The 22334-nt window shown below is 43.0% G+C and overlaps 1 protein-coding gene across 2 annotated transcripts in view; it reads left to right on the plus strand.

The window, feature by feature from the left end:
• The window catches only part of hecw2b (HECT, C2 and WW domain containing E3 ubiquitin protein ligase 2b), a 109798-nt gene that overhangs the window by 41907 nt on the left and 45557 nt on the right, over positions 1–22334 (plus strand). For both annotated transcript variants that reach the window (XM_039607450.1, XM_031752050.2), the window contains 4 exons: positions 4113–4255; positions 4807–4907; positions 9943–10838; positions 11024–11165. In XM_039607450.1, coding sequence (XP_039463384.1) covers positions 4113–4255; positions 4807–4907; positions 9943–10838; positions 11024–11165 — 1282 coding nt within the window. The remainder of the gene's footprint in view (positions 1–4112; positions 4256–4806; positions 4908–9942; positions 10839–11023; positions 11166–22334) is intronic.

The raw sequence follows: 22334 nt of genomic DNA on the forward strand, positions 1-22334 counted from the left end.
GAGCTTGGATGGAGCCGATGGGTGAGGGCACTCTATCTGTCTGTGACATCCGGAAATCTACCCCACCTATTCTAATAATAAACTGGCAGCCCTAAGTAGTCTTGCATGCTCTGGCCATGCCAGTTCTTTTACTTCTAATAGAGTTATCATTAGCTCACTGTCACATGAACATCCATTTTCAGGTATTAGAACCATTTCACTACTTAAATTTCTTATTCATCGTACTAATTAGACTTTACTGTACTTTGATTATGTTTTTGATTAAGAATAAAGATGATTTGTTATTAGCAAAAGTACATATAGATAAACTGTTCTAACGCTTTGTATCACTGTAAACATAAAAGGCTGGATGTCTGTATATTTTTTATAGGTACAGACCCTACAGGGCATACAGAGAAAATGTATAAACTGAATCAATTTCAGTTTTGGTTTTCATTGCATATAATGCATTAATAACTAAATTCAGTTATCTATATCTTTACCACACATTTGACTACATACAGGTACTGTAGGTGCAGTAAATGGTTAAATGCTACTCATTGCAATATACTGGGCATTCACTGATAAGATTGATGTAGTGTGAACGTATTAGGCTACGTTCACACTGCAGGCGAAAGCGCATCAAATCCTAAAGTACTGAATCCGATACATATCTGATGTTTTAGAAAGCGACTTCTGTTTGAACGGTCATGTCGCATTAAATCCGTCTTTTACGTCACTGACACAAGACAGACGCCAAGAAGACATCGTGAATGCGTCCTGGCCATCCAGTGTAGATGTCAGTGAAACTGTTGGGAAGACAACGAAGAAACGTGAACATTTTATTTGTACTGTATAATCTGCAGATCCTGACAGAAATTTTCAACTATCCTTTGAAGCACCGCTCCTCTCTAAAACAGCAATAAGGATAATTATTAGGCCATATGTAAATAACAAAATAACTTTACAACTTAAAGCAAAATTGGGAAACGTAAAGTCAGAAACAAGTCTTTATATTAAGGGCCATCAGTCAAACAATACTGTTTGCTCTGGGTCTAAACAGAGCGCGTTGTGTGTGACGTCTTCTTTTGCGTATGCGGGCCGCTTTGAGGGTTCACACTAGAGCGCACATTTTATTTGTAGTTCGAACAAGCAGACAAAAAAATCGGATTTGATCAAAAAATTTGAATTGAGCATTAAGACCTGCAGTGTGAACGTAGTCTTAGAGGCTGGGATTAGGTAAAGATGGTCCTTGATGATCATCTATGTCCAGCTGAGGATGAATTTGTACACTCCTGTAGTTAAAATAAATGAACTTACATCAATAGTGTTGACTCTACTCTTTGCCTTGGCAGAGTAATAAAAGGAAAGATAGAAGAGACAACTATAGTTATGTGGCAACATATGGACTGATGTATTTACAATCAGCATTTTAATCATGAGCTTTAAGGCAGTAATAATAGCATTAGCCATGTTTAGCACATTACCTTCAACAGGGGGTCAGACTGTCCACAGACACACACTCCAAGGTTCAGCTCTCCATCTCACTGCAGAATCCTTTCATATTCTTCATGTATATCTTTGTTGGGCAGAGTGTAAATACAGAGGCTGTATTTTTATATAAGCACACATATTTCTTAGCAGTGCAAAGCTATCTACACAGCTCTGTAGAAAGATCCAGGCAGCCAGTGTGTCTCTCTCTAACCAATCAGAGAACTTCTTACATCGGACAGTGTGGCTAACTTGCATTAGCAATTGGAGGCGTTGAGTGCTAGAGCAGCTGGCAACTGGCAGCTGGAAACCTGGCCCCCCTTTGGCCATTTATCAAGACTACATGAAGTATCCTCTGAAGGTCTATAGGAAGAAGTTTATATGTTTGGAAGTAAATATCTGTACTCCTTACATTTTCAAAACAGGCTTGTTACTTTCGGTTTAACACATCTGAGGGGAGTTATTATTTTATGTTCCTAATCATACATCCTAATGGTGTATCAATCACTAAGGGATGTCGCATAAAAAGAGATGAAAGAGACAGAACTGTATGCCAAAGTCAGGGGTTAACATGGGCCGGTGTTTTTCATTGGCACAACAAGGTAATGAGTGTTAATATCCATAAGTTGCAGTTGAGGTACTTCAGCATCTAGCTAGCACTACAAAAGAGGTGCAAGCATGACATGAGTTTTTTAAGTGGCAGGTAATTTCAAAAGCATCGTTTCTATCAGCTTAACAAAAATCAGCACACCACACGCAACCACATAAAACAATACTTGTGACCCTGAATTTTATAAGCAGAACAACATGGGTTAATGCAGAGGTTCCCAAAGTGTGGGGCCCGCCCCCTAGGGGGGGCGCAAAGCCATTGCAGGGGGGGCGCGGTATGAAAAGAAGAAGAAAAAAAAAAGAGCGCTTGGACACTGTGGACAGGTTTTTGACGGGGCTCCCACATAAACGCAAAGCAGGAGATGAAGCATCGCCAAATATGTTTCCAAACCAAAGACAGGAAAATATGGTGAAGCATATCTTCCCTTTGGCTTCACCTGCACAAGTGCCGAGGTAGGATCCCCTGCAAAATTAGTTTCCCTGCGTCGGGAGCAGCGCTGGGCTCTCCAAATCGCGGACAAACAGTATCCCACATTCTTGATTTTTAGTTCACAAACACTTCTTGTAATAACTACTCCTGACATTTAATGTCAGGAGTAGTTAGTTATTACAAGAAGTGTTTGTGAACTAAAAATCAAGAGCTAACATGATGTTAGCTCTTTATGCAGTAAAGTTACAGCGGGATACAAATAATATCAGGCTGATCCTGCCGTAATTTGTTCCCCGGTTCAAATCACGGACAAACAGTATCCCACAGCTGTTTATGTGTTTAAACCCATTTTGCACAGAGAGACATTTTTTGAAAAATGTATTGATAACAATGTTGAATATTATTACACAGGAAAAAACAACTACACGTAAAATAATTACACCGTGACGCCTCTGCCTTTCTAAATGGAGGGACAGTAACTGCGTGTGTATATGTAAGCGTGTAAAACCTGAAGATACTTAACAGTAACAGTATTTTGTCTCTATCTGCCATTCTGCAATTCATCTCATGTAAACAATAACGTGGCGCACAGCGTGACGTGAAAAGAGGCACATACCTTTGACGTTGCGTGACGAACTCTGTAATCCTCGTCCCACACGTAAACGCAAAAAGGAGTTTTAAATAATCTCCGTTTTCGGTGAATCGCAACGCCGTTTACGTGTTGATGAAAAGCCCAAACGCATAGAAACAGCTGAGTTTTCAAAAATACCCGTGTAGGTGTGGACGCAGCGTAAAAGAGTTAGTAGTATATTTTATTACTGCCTGTAATTTATTTACTTGTATTTGCTTAATTGTTTACTAAATGTTTGAGGTGTGAAATAAACCGCAATGGAGTTTGTAAACAAAATATGGGTGTGTGTGTTTGGAGGATGCGTTTGTGCGGGGGGGGTTAGGTGGTGGGGGCGCGAACATTTTTCTTGTAAAAAAGGGGGGCCTGGCAAAAAAAGTTTGGGAACCACTGGGTTAATGGATAGATGCAGCATTGCAACCATAAAAAACAACACAAAAATGGCAAATTTTAGAAGTGTTCTGGGGTCATCTATCTATCTATCTATCTATCTATCTATCTATCTATGGCATGGTTTGTTACTTAGCCATCAGTTAAATGATAACTCCTGGATTTCTGTTTTTAAGCCCCTTAAATCCTAAAACTCTGTGTAAATCCTTGTCCCAGGTTAATCCTTGCTTTGTCCTCTTCTTTTTTCCCTTCTCTGTTTTCATTTTAAAGCAGCTCTTTTACTTTGAGATTGTTCCATTTGAATCCACCGTGTCAGCTATGTAATACTGTCATTCCAGTACATTCCAGTGTGGTACTGTGATAGAATGCCACCTGTGCAACATTTCAGTTGAGAAATTTACTTGCTACTAAATATTCTGCAGTCAACTGTTAGTAGAAATGATTTGGAATGACAGCAACTGAGCCACGAAGTGGTAGGCCAGGTAAAGTCACAGGGCAGAGTCAATAATTAACTTTATGTAATGCAAGCACAACTGTATAAATATACTAAATTTTCCAGCATTTTGCTATTTACTCTTTCTTTAGAAATATACATTTGTGGCTTTGATAACTGATGTGCTGGAGATTGAGGTGAAGGACAAGTTTGCCAAGAGCCGGCCAATCATCAAGCGCTTCCTGGGCCAGCTGATCATCCCCATCCAGAGACTTCTGGAATGGCCAGCTGCTGAGTAAGTTGGCATGCAGAGCCAAACATGAGATAGGTTCAAACCAAAAACAGGTAAAGGACAAAACAACTGTGCAAGGAAAGTCAGTCGGACTCAGCGTCAATGACAGTGTCACGTGGGTTGTATTTTTTTTTTTTTTTACATTTCTTTAATAGAAGGATTGCTCTTTAAGACAGAAAGAGCAACCTTCTATGGAAGGTCTGACCTTCAGCAACCTATGTAGTTCAGTCAGTACCTATCCATAATTTCCAATCAGCTTGCTGGTCAGGCATTAATTTAAGTAAGCAATGGTGACATACAGTTTGTGCAGTGTTAACAAAAGTTGTCAGTCTCTGGGCAAGTCGCACAGAAATTACCAGTAAATTCACCATTGTGGAAAACTGCATATAAATCAGCAGAATGTAGTTGATACACATTTACCCATCCAGTCACTTGATTGTTGATTGAATTGAGATCAGTGGGCTGAGGAAAGAGAGTGCTTGTTTTCTGTACTGTATTGAAATGCTAGTAGGTGTTTGTCAGTAGGGACAAAACAATTGTTTATGTGTGTGCAGTGATCAGACAGTCAGCTACAGCCTGTGTCATCGTCTTCCTATGGACCATGTGAGCGGGCAGCTTATGTTCAGAGTGGACATCACTTCAGCTGGACAAGAAGGTGTGTATGTGTATCGTTTGTGGTCTAAATGGGTAATTCCTTATCTCAAAAGTTGGACCATGATGCCAGCCATTAGTTTTTGAAGTCACATTTGAAGAGCCTTAAGATGAACGTTTCTGCCTTTGCCATCTTGGTTGCAAAAAACAGATGTGACAAGAAAGGGTGGCTCTGTTTGTGAAAGTGCACAATTATTAGCTAATGACTTGTGATTGCCAAGTTGTAACCAATGAGCGTGCAGTGTCATAGGTAATCCTCCATTTTGAAACAAGATATGACTGAGCCTTAATTTCTTCTTCAATATGATTCCATATTCAGTATCATCTCCTGGATAAATATCTTATCTTCGTTTTTTGCTTTGAGGCAAAGCACACCTAGAGCATATCTCTTTTCCAAGACTCCAAGTGTTCCATCGTATACAAACTTATCAAAAATAGCAGAATTGCTGTATTGTTGATGCCATCATTAGTGATGTGCGATACCACTGATTTCCTTTCCGATCCGATACCAAGTAAAATTCAGGGTGGTATCGACGATACTGATCCGATACCGATACTTTGTACAAAAACTTAATGTTTCATTGCATTTCATAATACAATATATAATTGTATTATGTAATTGTAATAATAATATAATAATATAGCTTCATAATGATTACAGGACATCAGACTACTTGTTCTTATTGCTTAATAATGCAGAATTATCATATAGAAATAAAAAACCTGAAGTTGTGCACTATTTGAGCATGTTGCCTGGCTGCAGCACTAAAGGACTCCGCGTGAGACGTCTGTCTCACCCTAGCAGCGCCTGTCCGTCTCCTCTCCTCCTCTTCAGTTCGCCTTAACATAAGCTCATCATATTCTGTGATATGATTTACTCTGAGGTGTTTGACGAAGTTAGTAGTGTTGCCACAACACCTCACTGTCTTGCCACATGTATCGCAAACCGCGTCTTGGCTGTTTGTGGAGGTAAAATACGTCCACACATGACTCCATTTATGCTCAGCCATTGTTGTGAGTGCGCACGCCAGGAGCTGCGACACATTTATACAGCTGTATTTCGCATATGACTATGAAAGGCGTAAGAGGAAGTAGTTCCTTCCAAATTAGACGATCCGAATGATATAGTTTCTTTCCACTACGTTCCCTTTAATGGAAAAACTACAAATTTACCCAAGAGTACTAAAATATAGATTTTTTAATATGAGAATCGATTCTAGAACATAATTTACTGGTATCGGAAGAATCGATATTTCAGTATCGATCCGCACACCACTAACCATCATTGTTATAGGCAGCGCATTATGATAGTAATGTATGGTAAATTACTCTCATTCTCACTAAAAAGGTAAATACACACATAGCCCCCAAATTCCCAAAACAAATGATTTAATGAAATAAAATATGTTACTTGTACTTATTATTAGGCAGTGCAGCAATTTAGGGTCATTAGGGATATAGATGAAAATGTACAAATGAGTGAAGAAAGTGTGTTGCAAAGATGAAAGTATGGAAAGGAATAGTTTGAGAAACTCATGAATGAAGAAAATGAAAAAAAGGAGGACTGGGGGAAGAAAATTAATGATGATGTGCAGAGGATTAGTTAAGGAGAAAGTAAGGGCAGCTCACACAGCGGCTCACAAATGACATACCTAGGAAGGCATGAAGATGTCTAGGAGAAAGGACAGTGGACTTTCTGACCGGATTGCTTAACATAATCTTGGAGAGTGGGAGGTTTGGAAAAGAAGTGTACTTACATCTATACTGGTACTCTGTGTAGCAAGGTTGATGTACAAAAAACTGCCATTCAACTCGAAATATCTCAAAATTTTGAGTTTTAAGAACTCAAAATTTTGAGTTTTAAGAACTCAAAATTTTAAGTTATTTTCAGCGGTGGAAGCAAGCTTTCAAAAAAGTTCAAAAAGTAGCTATACTGTGTTTGTGGACTAGAGAAAGTATATGATAGACTTCCAAGAGAGGAGTTATGGTACTGTATAAGGAAATCGGTAATGACAGAAAACATGTATAAGGATGGTGAGATTATGGTGAGGTGTGCTGTAGAAGTGACTTATGGGTTTGAGGTAGGTGTGGGATTACATCATGAATTACCGTAAGGTCGCAAACACTGACCTTAACTGAGGCAAGTGAAGCCTGCAGATGTAGCGCTCTCCCTGGGCAGAGGGATGGCTTCGACAGTAGTGGCACAGAGGAACCTGTGGCTGACCCTCTCTGACGTCCCGTATAGGGACAGGGCTGTATATCTGGACGAACCAGTGTCTGCGGCTGTGTTATTCGGACATTCACTCGAAGCCATTCAGGCTGAACCGTTGCTATGGGTTATCGGTTGCAGTTCCGGGTCAAGCCACCTTCTTTCTGGAGAGTTGTAAACACTACTGTCGGCAACGAGGCAGCCATGATACTGAGGGAGGAAATGTTGGGGGTGTCCAAATTCATAGGCTGCATCCTCCTGAGGCCGCATTTGTAGGCTGATTACGTCACAGCAACGCGACCACGATGCACCCTTGGGCATGGACGCGCTGGCACACCAATGGCCAGATGTGCTCCTGTATCCATTTCCCCCAGTGGAAATGATATGTCTAGTTCTAGAGAGAGTGTGTCGGCAGTCTCTCTTTCTGATTCTAGCAAGTCCTTGGCAGCTTCACAGGGACCTCCTCTCTCAGGCGGGAGGTGAAGTGGTTCATCCGCGCCCGGATCTGTGGCACCTTCATGCTTACCTGCTGGTTAAACTTGATTGCTAAGGGTCTGCTACCTAGTGTGATAGCGATAATTCAGAGCACTAGGGCCTCATCCACCAGAGGCTTGTACGCTTACAAACGGCGAGCCTTCGAGCAATGGTGCCAGGACCGCCACACTCTCCCATTTCAGTGCTCTATTGTGGATGTTTTGACATTCCTGCAGGAGCTGCTGGATAATTGCCTTTCATTTTCGACAGTTAAGGTCTATCTAGCGGCTATATTTGCTTGTCATGTTGGCTTTGATGGGGTGACACCAGGTGCACATCCCCTTGCCATATGTTTTCTGAAAGGGGTTCACTGGCTGAGACCTGTGCTTAGGTCCAGTGTCCCTGCTTGGGGCTTGTCTTTGGTGCTGGAGACCCTTTGTAGCCCCCTGTTTGAACCCATTGAGTCTGTGGATATGAACTTTCTCTCGTACGCTTTTGTGCGGTTTTATCGACTGGATGTTACAGCCCCTTCGGTGGCTCATACTGTCCTTTCTGCTTGGTCTACTGCACACTAAGGTGGTGGTGGTCCAATTCCAGTTCGGTTGCTGCCCTGCGGGGCGTGTATATATGTCCCATACTTATGTGTTGTACCAAGTGAATCGACTGAAAGGGAACAAACAGTTATATCTATAACTTCTGTTCCCTGAAGGAGGGGAATGAGGTACAACACAAGGTGGCCCCACTGAGCAGCTTGGTTCGGTGAAGAGCGGCTATCGAACTGAGGGATGACTGTGATGACAGCGGTTATATGTGCTGGCGGGGCTGTGCCCATGTCATCACACGTCATCTCCATTAAAGCCGTGAATAAAGGTTTCTTCAGCCAGGACACGCAAGGGCGTGATATCCCATACTTATGTGTTGTACCAAATGAATCGACTGAAAGGGAACAGAAGTTATAGATATAACTGTTCGTTTCATTGTCCTGTGTTTTACAGTCCACATGCAGCTGGAAAGTTGGGAGAGTGGAGTCCAGACTGACATGGTTAAAATAACCACTGATGGTGATCAATGCCTCTGTGTGTTTACACTACAGGCCATCAACAGTTGCATGTATGATGTTACACGCTGCTGCACCATTAGCTGATGGTGGTACAAAAAAAACAGTTAATATAGTGGAGGAGAATTCCTGTGGTAAATAATATGGGCGCAAACTTACAGCTAAAAGTTTAACGTCAGGCGAGGAGAGAAGTTCCTTCACAGTAACATGTCCTGGAATACACCACCTTTCATTAATAAACAATGCAATCCCTCCACCTTTCTTCTAACTGCTCAGCTTGGCCTCTCTGTTGGCCCGAGCAGTGAAAAAGCTGGATGACAAAGCTGGTGGCACTGAGGCCCAGGTGCAGCCATGCCTCCATGCATAATAAGCTGCCTCCCGATACTGCCTCTGATGTTTTATCAGCTCCATCTTATTAGTCAGAGACCTCACATTCCCCATGATGACTGATGGAACAGGGGGTTTATATTTCCTTCTCCTTGTTTTAACTCTTGCTCTGGCCTGATGTCTCCTCTTGAGTTCCTGTGGAACTCTGGGCAGCAGCGGTGTTTTGCAAAATGTAAATAAAAAAGTACTGCGAGGGCCATAAAACATGCAAAAAAAATTACCAAGATCCACATGCCACATGCATGTGGAGGCATACTCTGGAGAGAAGAGGAATGAACGTCAGTGAAAACAAGATAAAATACATGTGTGTAAATAAGAAAGGCGTAATAGTGAGGGGCAGGGTGTGTTCAAGTACCTGTGGTCAACCTTCCAAAGCCACGGACAGAAAACAAGAGAGGTGAACAAGATAAGGGCAAGCAGAGTGGAGTGTATAGAGATAAGTGTCACTGTGTGATTTGTTATAATAGCAGCAAGAATGAAAGAGTAAGTTTAGAAGATTGTTGCGAAACCTGGTCTACATGGTGAGTGGTTTGGAGACAGTGACACTGACAAAAAGACACGAGGCCGAGCTAGAGGTGACAGAGTTGAAGATGCTAAGGTTTTCTTTGGGCGTGACCAGCACCCACAGAGACCACAGAGAAGATTCATGGATGTTGTGAAGGAGCACATGCAAAGAATTGGTGTGACAGAGGAGGATGCTAGAGATAGAGCGAGATGGAATAAGATGTTCCCCCGTGGCAACCCCTAACAGAAACAGCCGAAAGAAGACGAGGAAGTGGGAGGTGTTGTTTTTGTTCTGCTAACATGTCATGAAAGCACACATTATTAAATTAATGATTTTTGAAATTCTTTCTGTTTTATCTCTCAGTTGTCACATCCTCTGCTTCTCATCCATTCTCTTTTCTGCTCTAGAAGCTTCGCCAGACCCTACGGGAACGATCCTGGGTGGTTTAATGAATGGTGACCCTGGGAGTCCCTCTGACGACGAAGATCTCCATCAGCTCTCCTCGTCTTTAGGTGCTACATGTGGACCTTCTCGCATGGGTTCTGATGAGGGCTCCTTATATGTTAATGGTTCATGTTACTATGGCGATGACGGTGTGTGGCAGGAGCCTGGGCAAGTGGGAGAGGTGAATCTGCTTCCTGTGGCTCTTGGCAGCTTCACCCAAAGGCAGGTGTCACTTAATGACTACCTAGATTCCCTCGAAGGTCCCAGGAGCATTGGGGACCGACCTGCTGCAGGGCCATTACCAAAGCTCAGCTCCAGCTTTCCCACAGACACACGGCTCAGTGCCATGCTACACATTGACTCAGATGAGGACGAGGAAGGAGCTGGGCAGCACTGGGATCAATCGCTGGAAACAAAGACACAGCAGAAAACCAACTCAGCTACACCTGAGTCTTCACAGGGGAGCAGTGGTTCAAAAGGCGAGTCACATGGCTCATGTGAGGCAGGGCCTGGAGTTCAGGCCACAGGAGAGGCAGGTTCTTCTGCTGGTGCTCAGTCTGGAGCCAACACTGCAGGGCCTGAAGCTGGAGCAGGAGCACAAGAAGGTGCTGCTGCACTCCCAATACAGACACGACAATCAGCAGATAGAATAGAAGAAGCTGCCAGAGCAATGGCTACACAGTTTATTGGGGAAACTGCCACAGCTTCCAACTCATCTCAGGTATCAAGGGCTGAGGCAGCTGAAGTCAGATCTGGAGAATCTCCAGGGGAATGTCCAAGTCAGGAGCACAGCATCAGGATGGGGAAAAACCCAGAAGTACACTGCAATCCCTCACTTGGTCCTCTTTCACCCATTCAGGTGAGGGACTATGACTTTAGGAGCATCATCCCTCTTTAATATTGGTTCTACATGTGGCAGATTACCTTTAAAAGCTGAATTGAAACTATAAATTATCAATAGTTTATTGCTGACAGTCACTGTCAATCTGACAAGAGCTTTGACAAAGCCTCACCTCTGCATGTTTCCTCTCTCATTTTTTTCAGGAAGTGAGAACAAAAAAAGCAGTTGTTCCAAAGGCAGATGAGGAACCGGGGGAGTCATTAAGCAGTGAGGCAAATGGGCCAGCACCACCTTCGCTATCCACCTGCACGCCTGAGCAAGGAAGAAACATGACATCTAAAGCTGGTAGGTTCTGTCACAATAAGTATCAAAATTTTGCTAAAGGCATTGAAAAAAATTTTCAAACTCGATTTCATTTTTTAATATATAAAGTATACAAAAATAAACAGAAAAAATACTGGAGTACCAAATACATTCAAAGGACTCCTTTTGTTTTTCACTCATAGTTTTACATCTTTGATTGTGCAAACCTCCAGTTGCAGGTTTTGTGTACTTTTTATACTCTCAGTTTAGTCTTTAGATTTTATAGCTATAAGTGTTCCTTCGTATGTTATTTGCTGTTTCATTTTGATAGTCTTTTTTATGTGTTTAGTATTCAGTTTTACTTTCCTTAGCTTCGATTTCCCAGTTGCTTGCACCTGTATGTTCACTTTCCGCAAGTGTCTCCGTGTTTATTTGTACCCTCAGCTTTTGTCTGCTCGTCATCATGTCATGCAGTTTTCTGTTTGTACTGTTTTGGGTCCACATTGTTCACACGCTGTAAGAAGAATACAGGTCTTAACATTCTGGTGTAGTTTTATCCTCATGTGTAACAAACCTAATTCTTTAACAACATATTGAATTTTTTTTCTGCTTCTGTAATGTAGCTATCTTGAGCAATAGATCTGTCCATACCAGAGGAGTTTAATTCATCCAGGCATTACATATTTTTCAAAGTATATAGAGAGTAAGAAATACATTTTTTAAAAATAAAATCCTTGGGCATGTATATCTGGACTTTTCAGATTTTCAGCCTCATCTTATAATGATTATAGTAATTATATTTTTTTACGTTAAATGTGAGTGGTTTCATGTGTAACAATGTGAAAGTTTAACCCTTGTATGGTGTTCGTATTTTTGTTACTCAGCCAGTGTTCATGGGTCTGGTGGACCCGCTAGAGTTTTGGCTTTCCAATTAACACTATCAAACAATTTTACAGGGAGTGCAGAATTATTAGGCAAGTTGTATTTTTGAGGAATAATTTTATTATTGAACAACAACCATGTTCTCAATGAACCCAAAAAACTCATTAATATCAAAGCTGAATGTTTTTGGAAGTAGTTTTTAGTTTGTTTTAGTTTTAGCTATTTTAGGGGATATCTGTGTGTGCAGGTGACTATTACTGTGCATAATTATTAGGCAACTTTACAAAAACAAATATATACCCATTTCAATTATTTATTTTTACCAGTGAAACCAATATAACATCTCCACATTCACAAATATACATTTCTGACATTCAAAAACAAAACAAAAACAAATCAGCGACCAATATAGCCACCTTTCTTTGCAAGGACACTCAAAAGCCTGCCATCCATGGATTCTGTCAGTGTTTTGATCTGTTCACCATCAACATTGCATGCAGCAGCAACCACAGCCTCCCAGACACTGTTCAGAGAGGTGTACTGTTTTCCCTCCTTGTAAATCTCACATTTGATGATGGACCACAGGTTCTCAATGGGGTTCAGATCAGGTGAACAAGGAGGCCATGTCATTAGTTTTTCTTCTTTTATACCCTTTCTTGCCAGCCACGCTGTGGAGTACTTGGACGCGTGTGATGGAGCATTGTCCCTGCGTGAAAATCATGTTTTTCTTGAAGGATGCAGACTTCTTCCTGTACCACTGCTTGAAGAAGGTGTCTTCCAGAAACTGGCAGTAGGACTGGGAGTTGAGCTTGACTCCATCCTCAACCCGAAAAGGCCCCACAAGCTCATCTTTGATGATACCAGCCCAAACCAGTACTCCACCTCCACCTTGCTGGCGCCTGAGTCGGACTGGAGCTCTCTGCCCTTTACCAATCCAGCCACGGGCCCATCCATCTGGCCCATCAAGACTCACTCTCATTTCATCAGTCCATAAAACCTTAGAAAAATCAGTCTTGAGATATTTCTTGGCCCAGTCTTGACGTTTCAGCTTGTGTGTCTTGTTCAGTGGTGGTCGTCTTTCAGCCTTTCTTACCTTGGCCATGTCTCTGAGTATTGCACACCTTGTGCTTTTGGGCACTCCAGTGATGTTGCAGCTCTGAAATATGGCCAAACTGGTGGCAAGTGGCATCTTGGCAGCTGCACGCTTGACTTTTCTCAGTTCATGGGCAGTTATTTTTGCGCCTTGGTTTTCCACACGCTTCTTGCGACCCTGTTGACTATTTTGAATGAAACGCTTGATTGTTCGATGATCACGCTTCAGAAGCTTTGCAATTTTAAGACTGCTGCATCCCTCTGCAAGATATCTCACTATTTTTGACTTTTCTGAGCCTGTCAAGTCCTTCTTTTGACCCATTTTGCCAAAGGAAAGGAATTTGCCTAATAATTATGCACACCTGATATAGGGTGTTGATGTCATTAGACCACACCCCTTCTCATTACAGAGATGCACATCACCTAATATGCTTAATTGGTAGTAGGCTTTCGAGCCTATACTGTTAAGTGTAGGCTGTGTGCAGACAGGAAGAGGACCCAAAGTGCAGACTACGGAGACAGACGTGAACTCAAAACAGCTTTAATGCTGAACTCAAAAAAGGTAACAAAACTGGGACTCAAAATAAACTCAGGCAAGCAGACAGAACACACAGCATAGTAAACGGTAGATCGCGACAATGACAAACTGAAACACAGGGCTTAAATACATAGAGGGAGCAATCAGGGAATGGGCAACAGGAGGGAAACACAGCTGGGGCAAATCAGGACTAACGAGACAAGGAAAGCAAAACCAGATACACTAACATGAAACACGGACTTTCAAAGTAAAACAGGAAACATGACACAGAGACGCGAACTTAACAAGGGGATACAGCCGACAGGGGAGACAGAGCAACTATAGAACACAGAGACATAAACCATAAGACAGACCTCTAAGAAACCCAAAGACTAGAAATGATAAATAATATAATAAACTCAAAAGCCCTGGGTCAACGACCCAGGCATCCTAACAGTACCCCCTAAAGGGCTGGCTCCCAGACAGCCCAAACCGAAACACCAAAAAAAAAAAAAAAAACAAAAAAAAACCCAACCAGGGTGGGCGGCGGGGGAACCGGAGGTGGTGGCGACGAAGGCGACGGCGGGGGAGCCGCAGGTGGTGGCGACGAAGGCTGGACGGGCCCCTCGGACCCTCCAGCGGAGGCAGGTTGCTGTGGCTGGACGGGCCCCTCGGACCCTCCAGCGGGAACAGAAGGCTGGACGGGCCCCTCGGACCCTCCAGCGGAGGCAGAAGGCTGGACGGGCCCCTTGGACCCTCCAGCAGAGGCAGAAGACTGGACGGGCCCCTCGGACCCTCCAGCGGAGGCAGGTTGCTGTGGCTGGACGGGCCCCTCGGACCCTCCAGCGGAGGCAGGTTGCTGTGGCTGGACGGGCCCCTCGGCCCCTCCAGCGGGAACAGAAGGCTGGACGGGCCCCTCGGACCCTCCAGCGGAGATGAACAAAGGCTGGGCAGGTGATGCAAAAAATATAGCCCCAGAATAAATAGTCCCATGGCCTGAAGAAACAGAAAAAGTGTCCTTTTCACTCACCACAGCCGGCTGTTTTGACATCCCGAAGTCCGGCTGTGGGGTGACACGCCGGTGGCGCGGCCGCCGTTTCCTCCTCGGTGATGGCTCCAATGGGCTGGGCAACTCCAAGTCCGGCAGGCTGGGCAGCACATCTTTCTCCGAGTTGGGTAGGTGAGCGGTAGCAACAGGGGCATGCAGATGAAGCTCATTAAGGAAAAACTCCTGTATGAGTGGGTGAAGTGAGTCCAAAAGCCAGGGGAGACCAGAAACCAGTCGCTGTAGCCGGTTCGCTACAGCACGCTGAAATTCCTCCCCTGGATGATTCAGCCACAGGTCACATAATTTTTCCACTGAATAAATTATATCCTCCCTGAGCTCATCAGACGGGGCGAGTGCTGCTGGGTCCATGTTCTGGTCGCGATCTTCTGTTAAGTGTAGGCTGTGTGCAGACAGGAAGAGGACCCAAAGTGCAGACTACGGAGACAGACGTGAACTCAAAACAGCTTTAATGCTGAACTCAAAAAAGGTAACAAAACTGGGACTCAAAATAAACTCAGGCAAGCAGACAGAACACACAGCATAGTAAACGGTAGATCGCGACAATGACAAACTGAAACACAGGGCTTAAATACATAGAGGGAGCGATCAGGGAATGGGCAACAGGAGGGAAACACAGCTGGGGCAAATCAGGACTAACGAGACAAGGAAAGCAAAACCAGATACACTAACATGAAACACGGACTTTCAAAGTAAAACAGGAAACATGACACAGAGACGCGAACTTAACAAGGGGATACAGCCGACAGGGGAGACAGAGCAACTATAGAACACAGAGACATAAACCATAAGACAGACCTCTAAGAAACCCAAAGACTAGAAATGATAAATAATATAATAAACTCAAAAGCCCTGGGTCAACGACCCAGGCATCCTAACATATACAGCTTGGAGTGAGACAACATGCATGAAGAGGATGATGTGGACAAAATACTCATTTGCCTAATAATTCTGCACTCCCTGTATGTTAAATTACTCAACAGATGTTTACTTTATTCCAATTACGAGCCATGTGAACAGCAAACATGGTTAATTTTTTCCTTTTACCTTCGTTCGATCACATTTATGAATTACTGTGCTTCTCGTTTTTTGTCAATAAAATGTTATAAAAAAAATAAAATCAGTTCTAATCAAGTGTACATATCCTTATACCATATTTTGCAGGTTTTGATGGTATATACTGCCTAAAGGGACAACGGCCTCTAAATGGCATGGGTCTCACAGACCCGAACACCATACAAGGGTTAACATAACCTTTGCGCATCTAACCAGATCAACAAATCCATATGTAAAAACCCATATCCAAGGCACTGAGCAAAAGTTTAACCAAGTGTTCTTTTGACCATTTCAACTCCAGACACAAATATTTTCTTCTCATTATTATTATTATTATTTTTATTATTATTATTAAGCATCCATCCATCCATTCTCTTTCCGCTTATCAAACTTTGGGGCTATGGGAGGGCTATCCAAGCTGTGATAGGATAAGGGGCGGGGTACACCCAAGACAGATCGCCAGTCTGTCGCAGGGTCAACACAGACAGACATCATCCGTAGTCATGTTCCACATTCACACCTATGGACAATTTAGAATCATCAGTTAACCTAACCCCACAAATCTCAAAAAGTTGATTCTGTTCATCTGGATGTGGTGTTTTCGTGGGAGAAACATTTTGTCACTCATCCAAGTGACTTCTTCAGTTTCAGCTGACTGAAGGTTTCCCCAACCTTATAAACAGTACATCTGCAGAATGACTGACACCAGCACCACTGACTAACTGATTTCCTTACCTGGATGATTGAGCATGCATGAAGACAGACTAACTCCACTTACTGCGTATGCTTGGACTGTGGGAGGAGCCATGAAGAAAACATACACACTCCATACAGGCCCCAGCCAGATAATGATTAAAACCCAATCCTCATGCTACCCCCATTACTATTATGATTATACAGGGCATTATATTATACATTTCAATACACAACAGTCTGCTCACTATTGCATGTAGTATTTATGCACCAAAAACTGCACCAAAACTCATCTTTTTACCATACCTAATTCACTTTTCTAATGCTCTCTCTCATCTGTTTTAATCACTGGTGACAATTAGTTAACATATCAATAAAGTCATGAACACTTCATTGGACAATTCAAATCTTAGTGTAACTCTCTCAATCTCTTTCAGAGTTGACAGTCCCACCAGACCTAATTCAAAATGTCCAGAAAAGTCATCTTTAATTGGTCTAATTATCACAAAAGTGAAAGGTCACAATAGTGACATACAAATAGTGCCCCTCTAAGATAAGATAAGATAAGATAAAATAACTCTTTATTGTCATTGCACAGTCATACATAGTACACTAGTACAATGAAATTGGAAAACTGTCCTACGTCGGCAACAACCAACCATGTAACACAACACAACATGACACGATACGACACATCACAACGCAACACAAACAACACAACACAGTATAATAACTTAGTTAAAAAGAAGAAGAAGAAGAAGTGTATTTGTATTACTGTTATTATTGCACATTAATTATTATTGCACCTTGTTATAAATATAAATATTATTATTATTATTACTGTTTTACCGTTGTTAACGGTAAGTCCAGGTAGGTAGCCAGTCAAGTTTAGCTATTTGCATTGACTAGGGCTATTGCCCTGTTGTAAAAGCTGTCCTTGAGTCTATTCGTTCGGGACCTCAGCAGCCTGAACCTCCTGCCAGACGGCAGCAGCTTAAACACCCGGTGTCCTGGGTGTGTGCAGTCCCGTAGGATGCTGCGTGCCCTCTTGAGACAGCGAGTGCTGTACAGGTCCTTCAGGGAGGGAAGAGGATGTCCAATGATTTTTGGGCCATGTTGATGACCCTCTGGAGTGCCTTTCTGTGTGCTGCGGTGCAGCTGGAGAACCACACACTGATGCAATATGTCAGCACACTTTCAATGGAGCAGCGGTAGAAGACGGTCAGCAGCTCCTTCTTCAGGTCCATTTTTCTGAGGATTCTCAGAAAGTGGAGGCGCTGTTGGGCCTTCTTTAAAACCGCAGAGGTGTTAGAGCTCCATTGGAGGTCTGTGTCTATGTGCACACCCAGAAACTTGAAACTGGAGACCCTTTCCACACACTCCCGTTGATGCTGACAGGCTGCAGCTCAGACTTCCTCCTTCTGAAATCAACAACAAGTTCTTTTGTCTTGTTGGTATTGAGGTCCAGGTTGTTATCTACACACCAATCTGACAGCCTCTGAACTTCAGCTCTGTACGCCGACTCATCTCCCCCTGAGATGAGCCCCACCACGGTGGTATCATCTGCAAACTTGATGACTGCGTTGTCTGGGTGGGTACTAACACAGTCATGTGTGTACAGAGTGTACAGTAGGGGACTCAGTACACAGCCTTGTGGGGAGCCGGTGTTAAGGCTGAGGGCTGAGGAAAGATGAGGCCCCACTCTAACTCTCTGTACACGGTCTGAGAGGAAGTCTCTGATCCAGCGGCAGGTGGTAGAAGGAAGTCCGATTTCCAGCAGTTTAACTATTAGTCTGTCCGGGAGTATCGTATTGAAAGCTGCCTCTACTGCCTCTACCTGCATTTCTAAACTAACAGCACTCAATGACCTGGCAGGACAAGTAAGGGAGCTGCTAACAGCAGGTATTCATCCAGACTGGCTAACACAGGGCAGAACAGTCCTAATCATAAAAGATCCCCACAAGGGTACGACACCATCAGACTACTTTTCGATTATCTGCCTCCCCACATCCTCATTTTTTTTTTACTGTTTTTTCACTGGTTTTGCATTTGGCTAGGGTCAATGTCAGTATTAGAAGCATGAAACGATATCTGAACCCTACAGACTTTGCAAAGGTAGTCCAATAATAAATAAAATCAATACGTTAATTCCGTACTGACAGAAACGGACGTATTAAATTGCTATCCAGTCCAGGATAGCACATCAATACATGCCATTGCCAGAAGGCTTGCTCCTAGCATGGTCTCAACAGCATGGAAGTGATTCCAGGAGATGGTTACTCTAGGAGAGCTGAACCGGCCAATATAAGGTTCTTAACCCATTGGCAATACCAGTGTCTGCTCCTTTGTGCTAGGAGGAACAGGATGAGCACTGCCAAAGCCCTACAAAATGATTTCCAGCTAGTCATTGGTGTGAATGTCAGAAACAGACTTTATGAGGGTGGCATGAGAGCCCGCGTCCTCTACTGGACTCTCTTCAGTAGAAGCCATGGAGTATATTTATATTTCACTAGCTGGGCCCATGGGCGTGGTCCCGCTCCTGAAATTCCGATACATAATTTCCAAATATGATGCTGCCTGTAGCATTGTTCAGCATGATCAGTTTGATGATGGGTCAGTGGTGGTTTGGGGAGGCATGTCCATGGAGAGACGCACAGACCTCTAAAAGTCAGACAACGGAACCCCAACTGCCATTTGACATCAAGAAATCCTTGGAACCATTCTAAGTGCCTGCACTGGTGGAGTGGGTCCTAGATTCCTCTTGTTGCATGACAATAGTTTGAGAGGGAGGTAGGTGGGAGGGATGAATTGGGTTTAGAAGAAATGTAGAGCTGGGTGTCGTCGGCATAACAGTGAAAATTTATATTATATTTTCGGAATATATGACCAAGAGGGAGCATGTAAATAATGAATAAAAGAGGCCCTAATACTGAACCCTGGGGCACACCAGCAGAAACAGGATAGAGACTTGAAGAATGGGATTTAAATTGGATAAACTGAGTGCGGTCTGAGAGATATGAGGTGAACCAGGCAAGGGGGGTATGACTAATGCCAGTGGATGCTAACCGGTTCAGGAGGATATTGTGAGAAATGGTATCAAATGCCGCACTAAGATCAAGAAGAATGAGGATGGATAGGAGACCAGAATCAGCTGCCATCAGAAGGTCATTGGTAATCCTTAACAAAACAGTTTCTGTGCTATGATTGGGGTGGAAACCAGATTGAAATTGTTCATAGAGATTATGGTTATTGAGGTGTAAGTGAAGCTGGGAGGCGACAACTTTTTCAAGAATTTTTGAAATAAAGGGGAGATTTGATATAGGGCGGAGATTATCAAAGTTATTGGGGTCTGCATCAGGCTTTTTGAGAGTTGGAATAACAGAAGCCTTTTTCAGATGAAGGAACGATTCCAGTGTTAAGGGAGGAATGGATAATACTGGTTATGAGAGGAGCTAACGAGGGAAGACAGGCTTTAACTAACACAGTGGGAAGAGGGTCAAGTTGACAGGTGGATGATTTAGGTTTTTTAATAAGATTAGATACATCAGTTATGGAGGGAAGAGTAAAGCTTGAAAATAACTGACAAGAAGACAGTGGGGGAAACAGGAAGTCTACTTCAGCGTCGGAAGCTCCTACAGAGTTAAGTTGACAGTAGATGAGATTTTACGAGTAAAAAAAGAGATAAGAGAATTACAAAAGTCAGCAGAATACACGTGGGAGGGGAATATGTCCGGAGGTTTTGTAATTTTACTGAACAATGAAAAGAGAGACCTGGAGTTACCTTCATTAGAACTGATTAAACCAGAGTAGTATGCGGATTTGGCTGAAACAATGCAGTCCTTATAGAACAAAACATGATCATTATACATTTCTTTATGTATAGTAAGTCCAGTTTTCTTGAATAGACCTTCGAGTTGGCATCCTTTAGCTTTAAGATGACGCAGGTTGGGGGTAAACCATGGTGCTGAACGGGAAAATGAGACAGTTCAATGTTTAAGGGGAGCAAATATTTTAAGAAGGTTATGAAGGTTGACATTATAATGAAAAACAAGTTAATGAGGGGTTGAGGAGCTGTGAATAGATGGAAGGTCATGGATGGCAGATGAAAAAACAGCTGGGTTAATATTACAAATTTTCCTAAAAGTGATATTACGAGAAGTACAGGTTTTGGAAGCGGTTATGTTTGTATTAAAAGAAATAAACATATGATCAGACTGGGGAAACAATGTGGCTTTACAATGGGTAGGGGTGATGCCAGAACAACAGACCAAATCCAAGATATGTCCCTTAGTATGAGTAGAAAACCTTATGTACTGTAGAAGCCCACAACTTTGCAGGCAGGAGGTAAAATCTCTGGAAAGAGGGATTTTATCATTGTCCATATCAATATTGAAGTCACCAGCAATTATCAGATTTGGAGAAAGTACAGAGAAATGACTGAGCAGAGCAGAAAATTCATTTAAAAACTCCTTATTTGGCTCAGGTGGCCGATAAACAGTACATATAATGGTGGGGGTAGGCCCAGGGAGCTGTAATGCAATTTATTCAGATGAATGGGAGGGAGGGGCAGAGACAGGGAGAACTTTCCAGTACTTCTGGTGAATTATCGCGAGACCCCCTTCCCTCCCCGAGTTACAAGGTTGACAGATGTAAACAAACTCAGATGGAGTGGAGTCATTGAGAGAAACAAAATCATTAAGCTGTTGCCACGTTTCAGTCAGGCAAAGAAAGTCCAACTTACGATCAGAGAGAAGATCCTGGACGAGATGTCCCTTACCAGTGAGAGAGCGGATGTTTAATAGACTGAAGTTGATACTGGAGTTACCATGTCTGACAGTGGGCTTAGTTGATCTAGCAAGGTGGGCCAGCACGTTGTGGTCGACAGCCCGGTCAGTCTTGCGGGGAGGACGACGAGTTTTAGACCAGATGGACACTATTGAGTTAGTGTCATTCATGTTGAAATTCCGCCGAAGCCCTCGGTGGATGTACCTGCGGTGGGGCTTGAAGGCGATGTCTGGGTAGAGGTGAAGAGCCACAGGTGGAGAGACAGCCAGGCAAAAACGGAGCCACAAAAGATCCGTAGCAGAGTGATGAACGCCGGGTGATGAACGATGGATAAAAAAACCCAGGTGAGCACGAACCACACCAGCAGCCTGTGGATCCACATCTTAATCAGGGCCGAGCACTGAACACAAACGGTTGGAAGAGGCCAGATGAAAGTAGGGACTGTCACGAGTTCAAAATATTGGGGATGGATACAGGAGGAAAACCAAAATAACAACACTGGTCCGGCCGGGTCAAGTCAAACGATGATTTTAATGAACACACGTGTGGGAGATGAACACTGCATGCAGACAGCATCGATCTCTCACCGAAAACCACACAACAATAGTTTTTATGAAAATCAGGGTATTGGAACGCCCCCTCATGCGTAAAGTAGGTACAATACAATCAATGTTGACAACTTTTAACACATTAAAAGAACATCTTCTTCTTCCCGAGGCCAGATCCTTCCCGGTAATCTTCTAACTCTGCTTATCCCCTGGAACAAACAGTCTCTCCTGCAAGCATAATCAAACAGCTACAAGGCTTTGCAGATTGTTATTTAAATATTTGAACTCTCACCTACACATGAGTTTAACTACTGCTTGTGTGTGTGCGTGTGTGCCTCGACCTCAGCATTCCCTCTGTCTATAAGGACAGAGGCCAACTCAGTATGTGTGCAATAACCTAACTGAAACCATACATGTAATCTGTTGAATAAATGTTCTAATCAAATGCCACTACTCAAAGCTTAATAAAAGAATATAAATGAATAAAGGATCATGATGAATAACATGGTATATGTGTTTTGTAAGCATGTGCGGCCTTCTACGCTCTACGTCACTTCACTCAATAGATCAGC

The sequence above is a fragment of the Oreochromis aureus genome, linkage group 23 (assembly GCF_013358895.1).
Source record: "Oreochromis aureus strain Israel breed Guangdong linkage group 23, ZZ_aureus, whole genome shotgun sequence".
Classification (NCBI taxonomy): domain Eukaryota; kingdom Metazoa; phylum Chordata; class Actinopteri; order Cichliformes; family Cichlidae; genus Oreochromis; species Oreochromis aureus.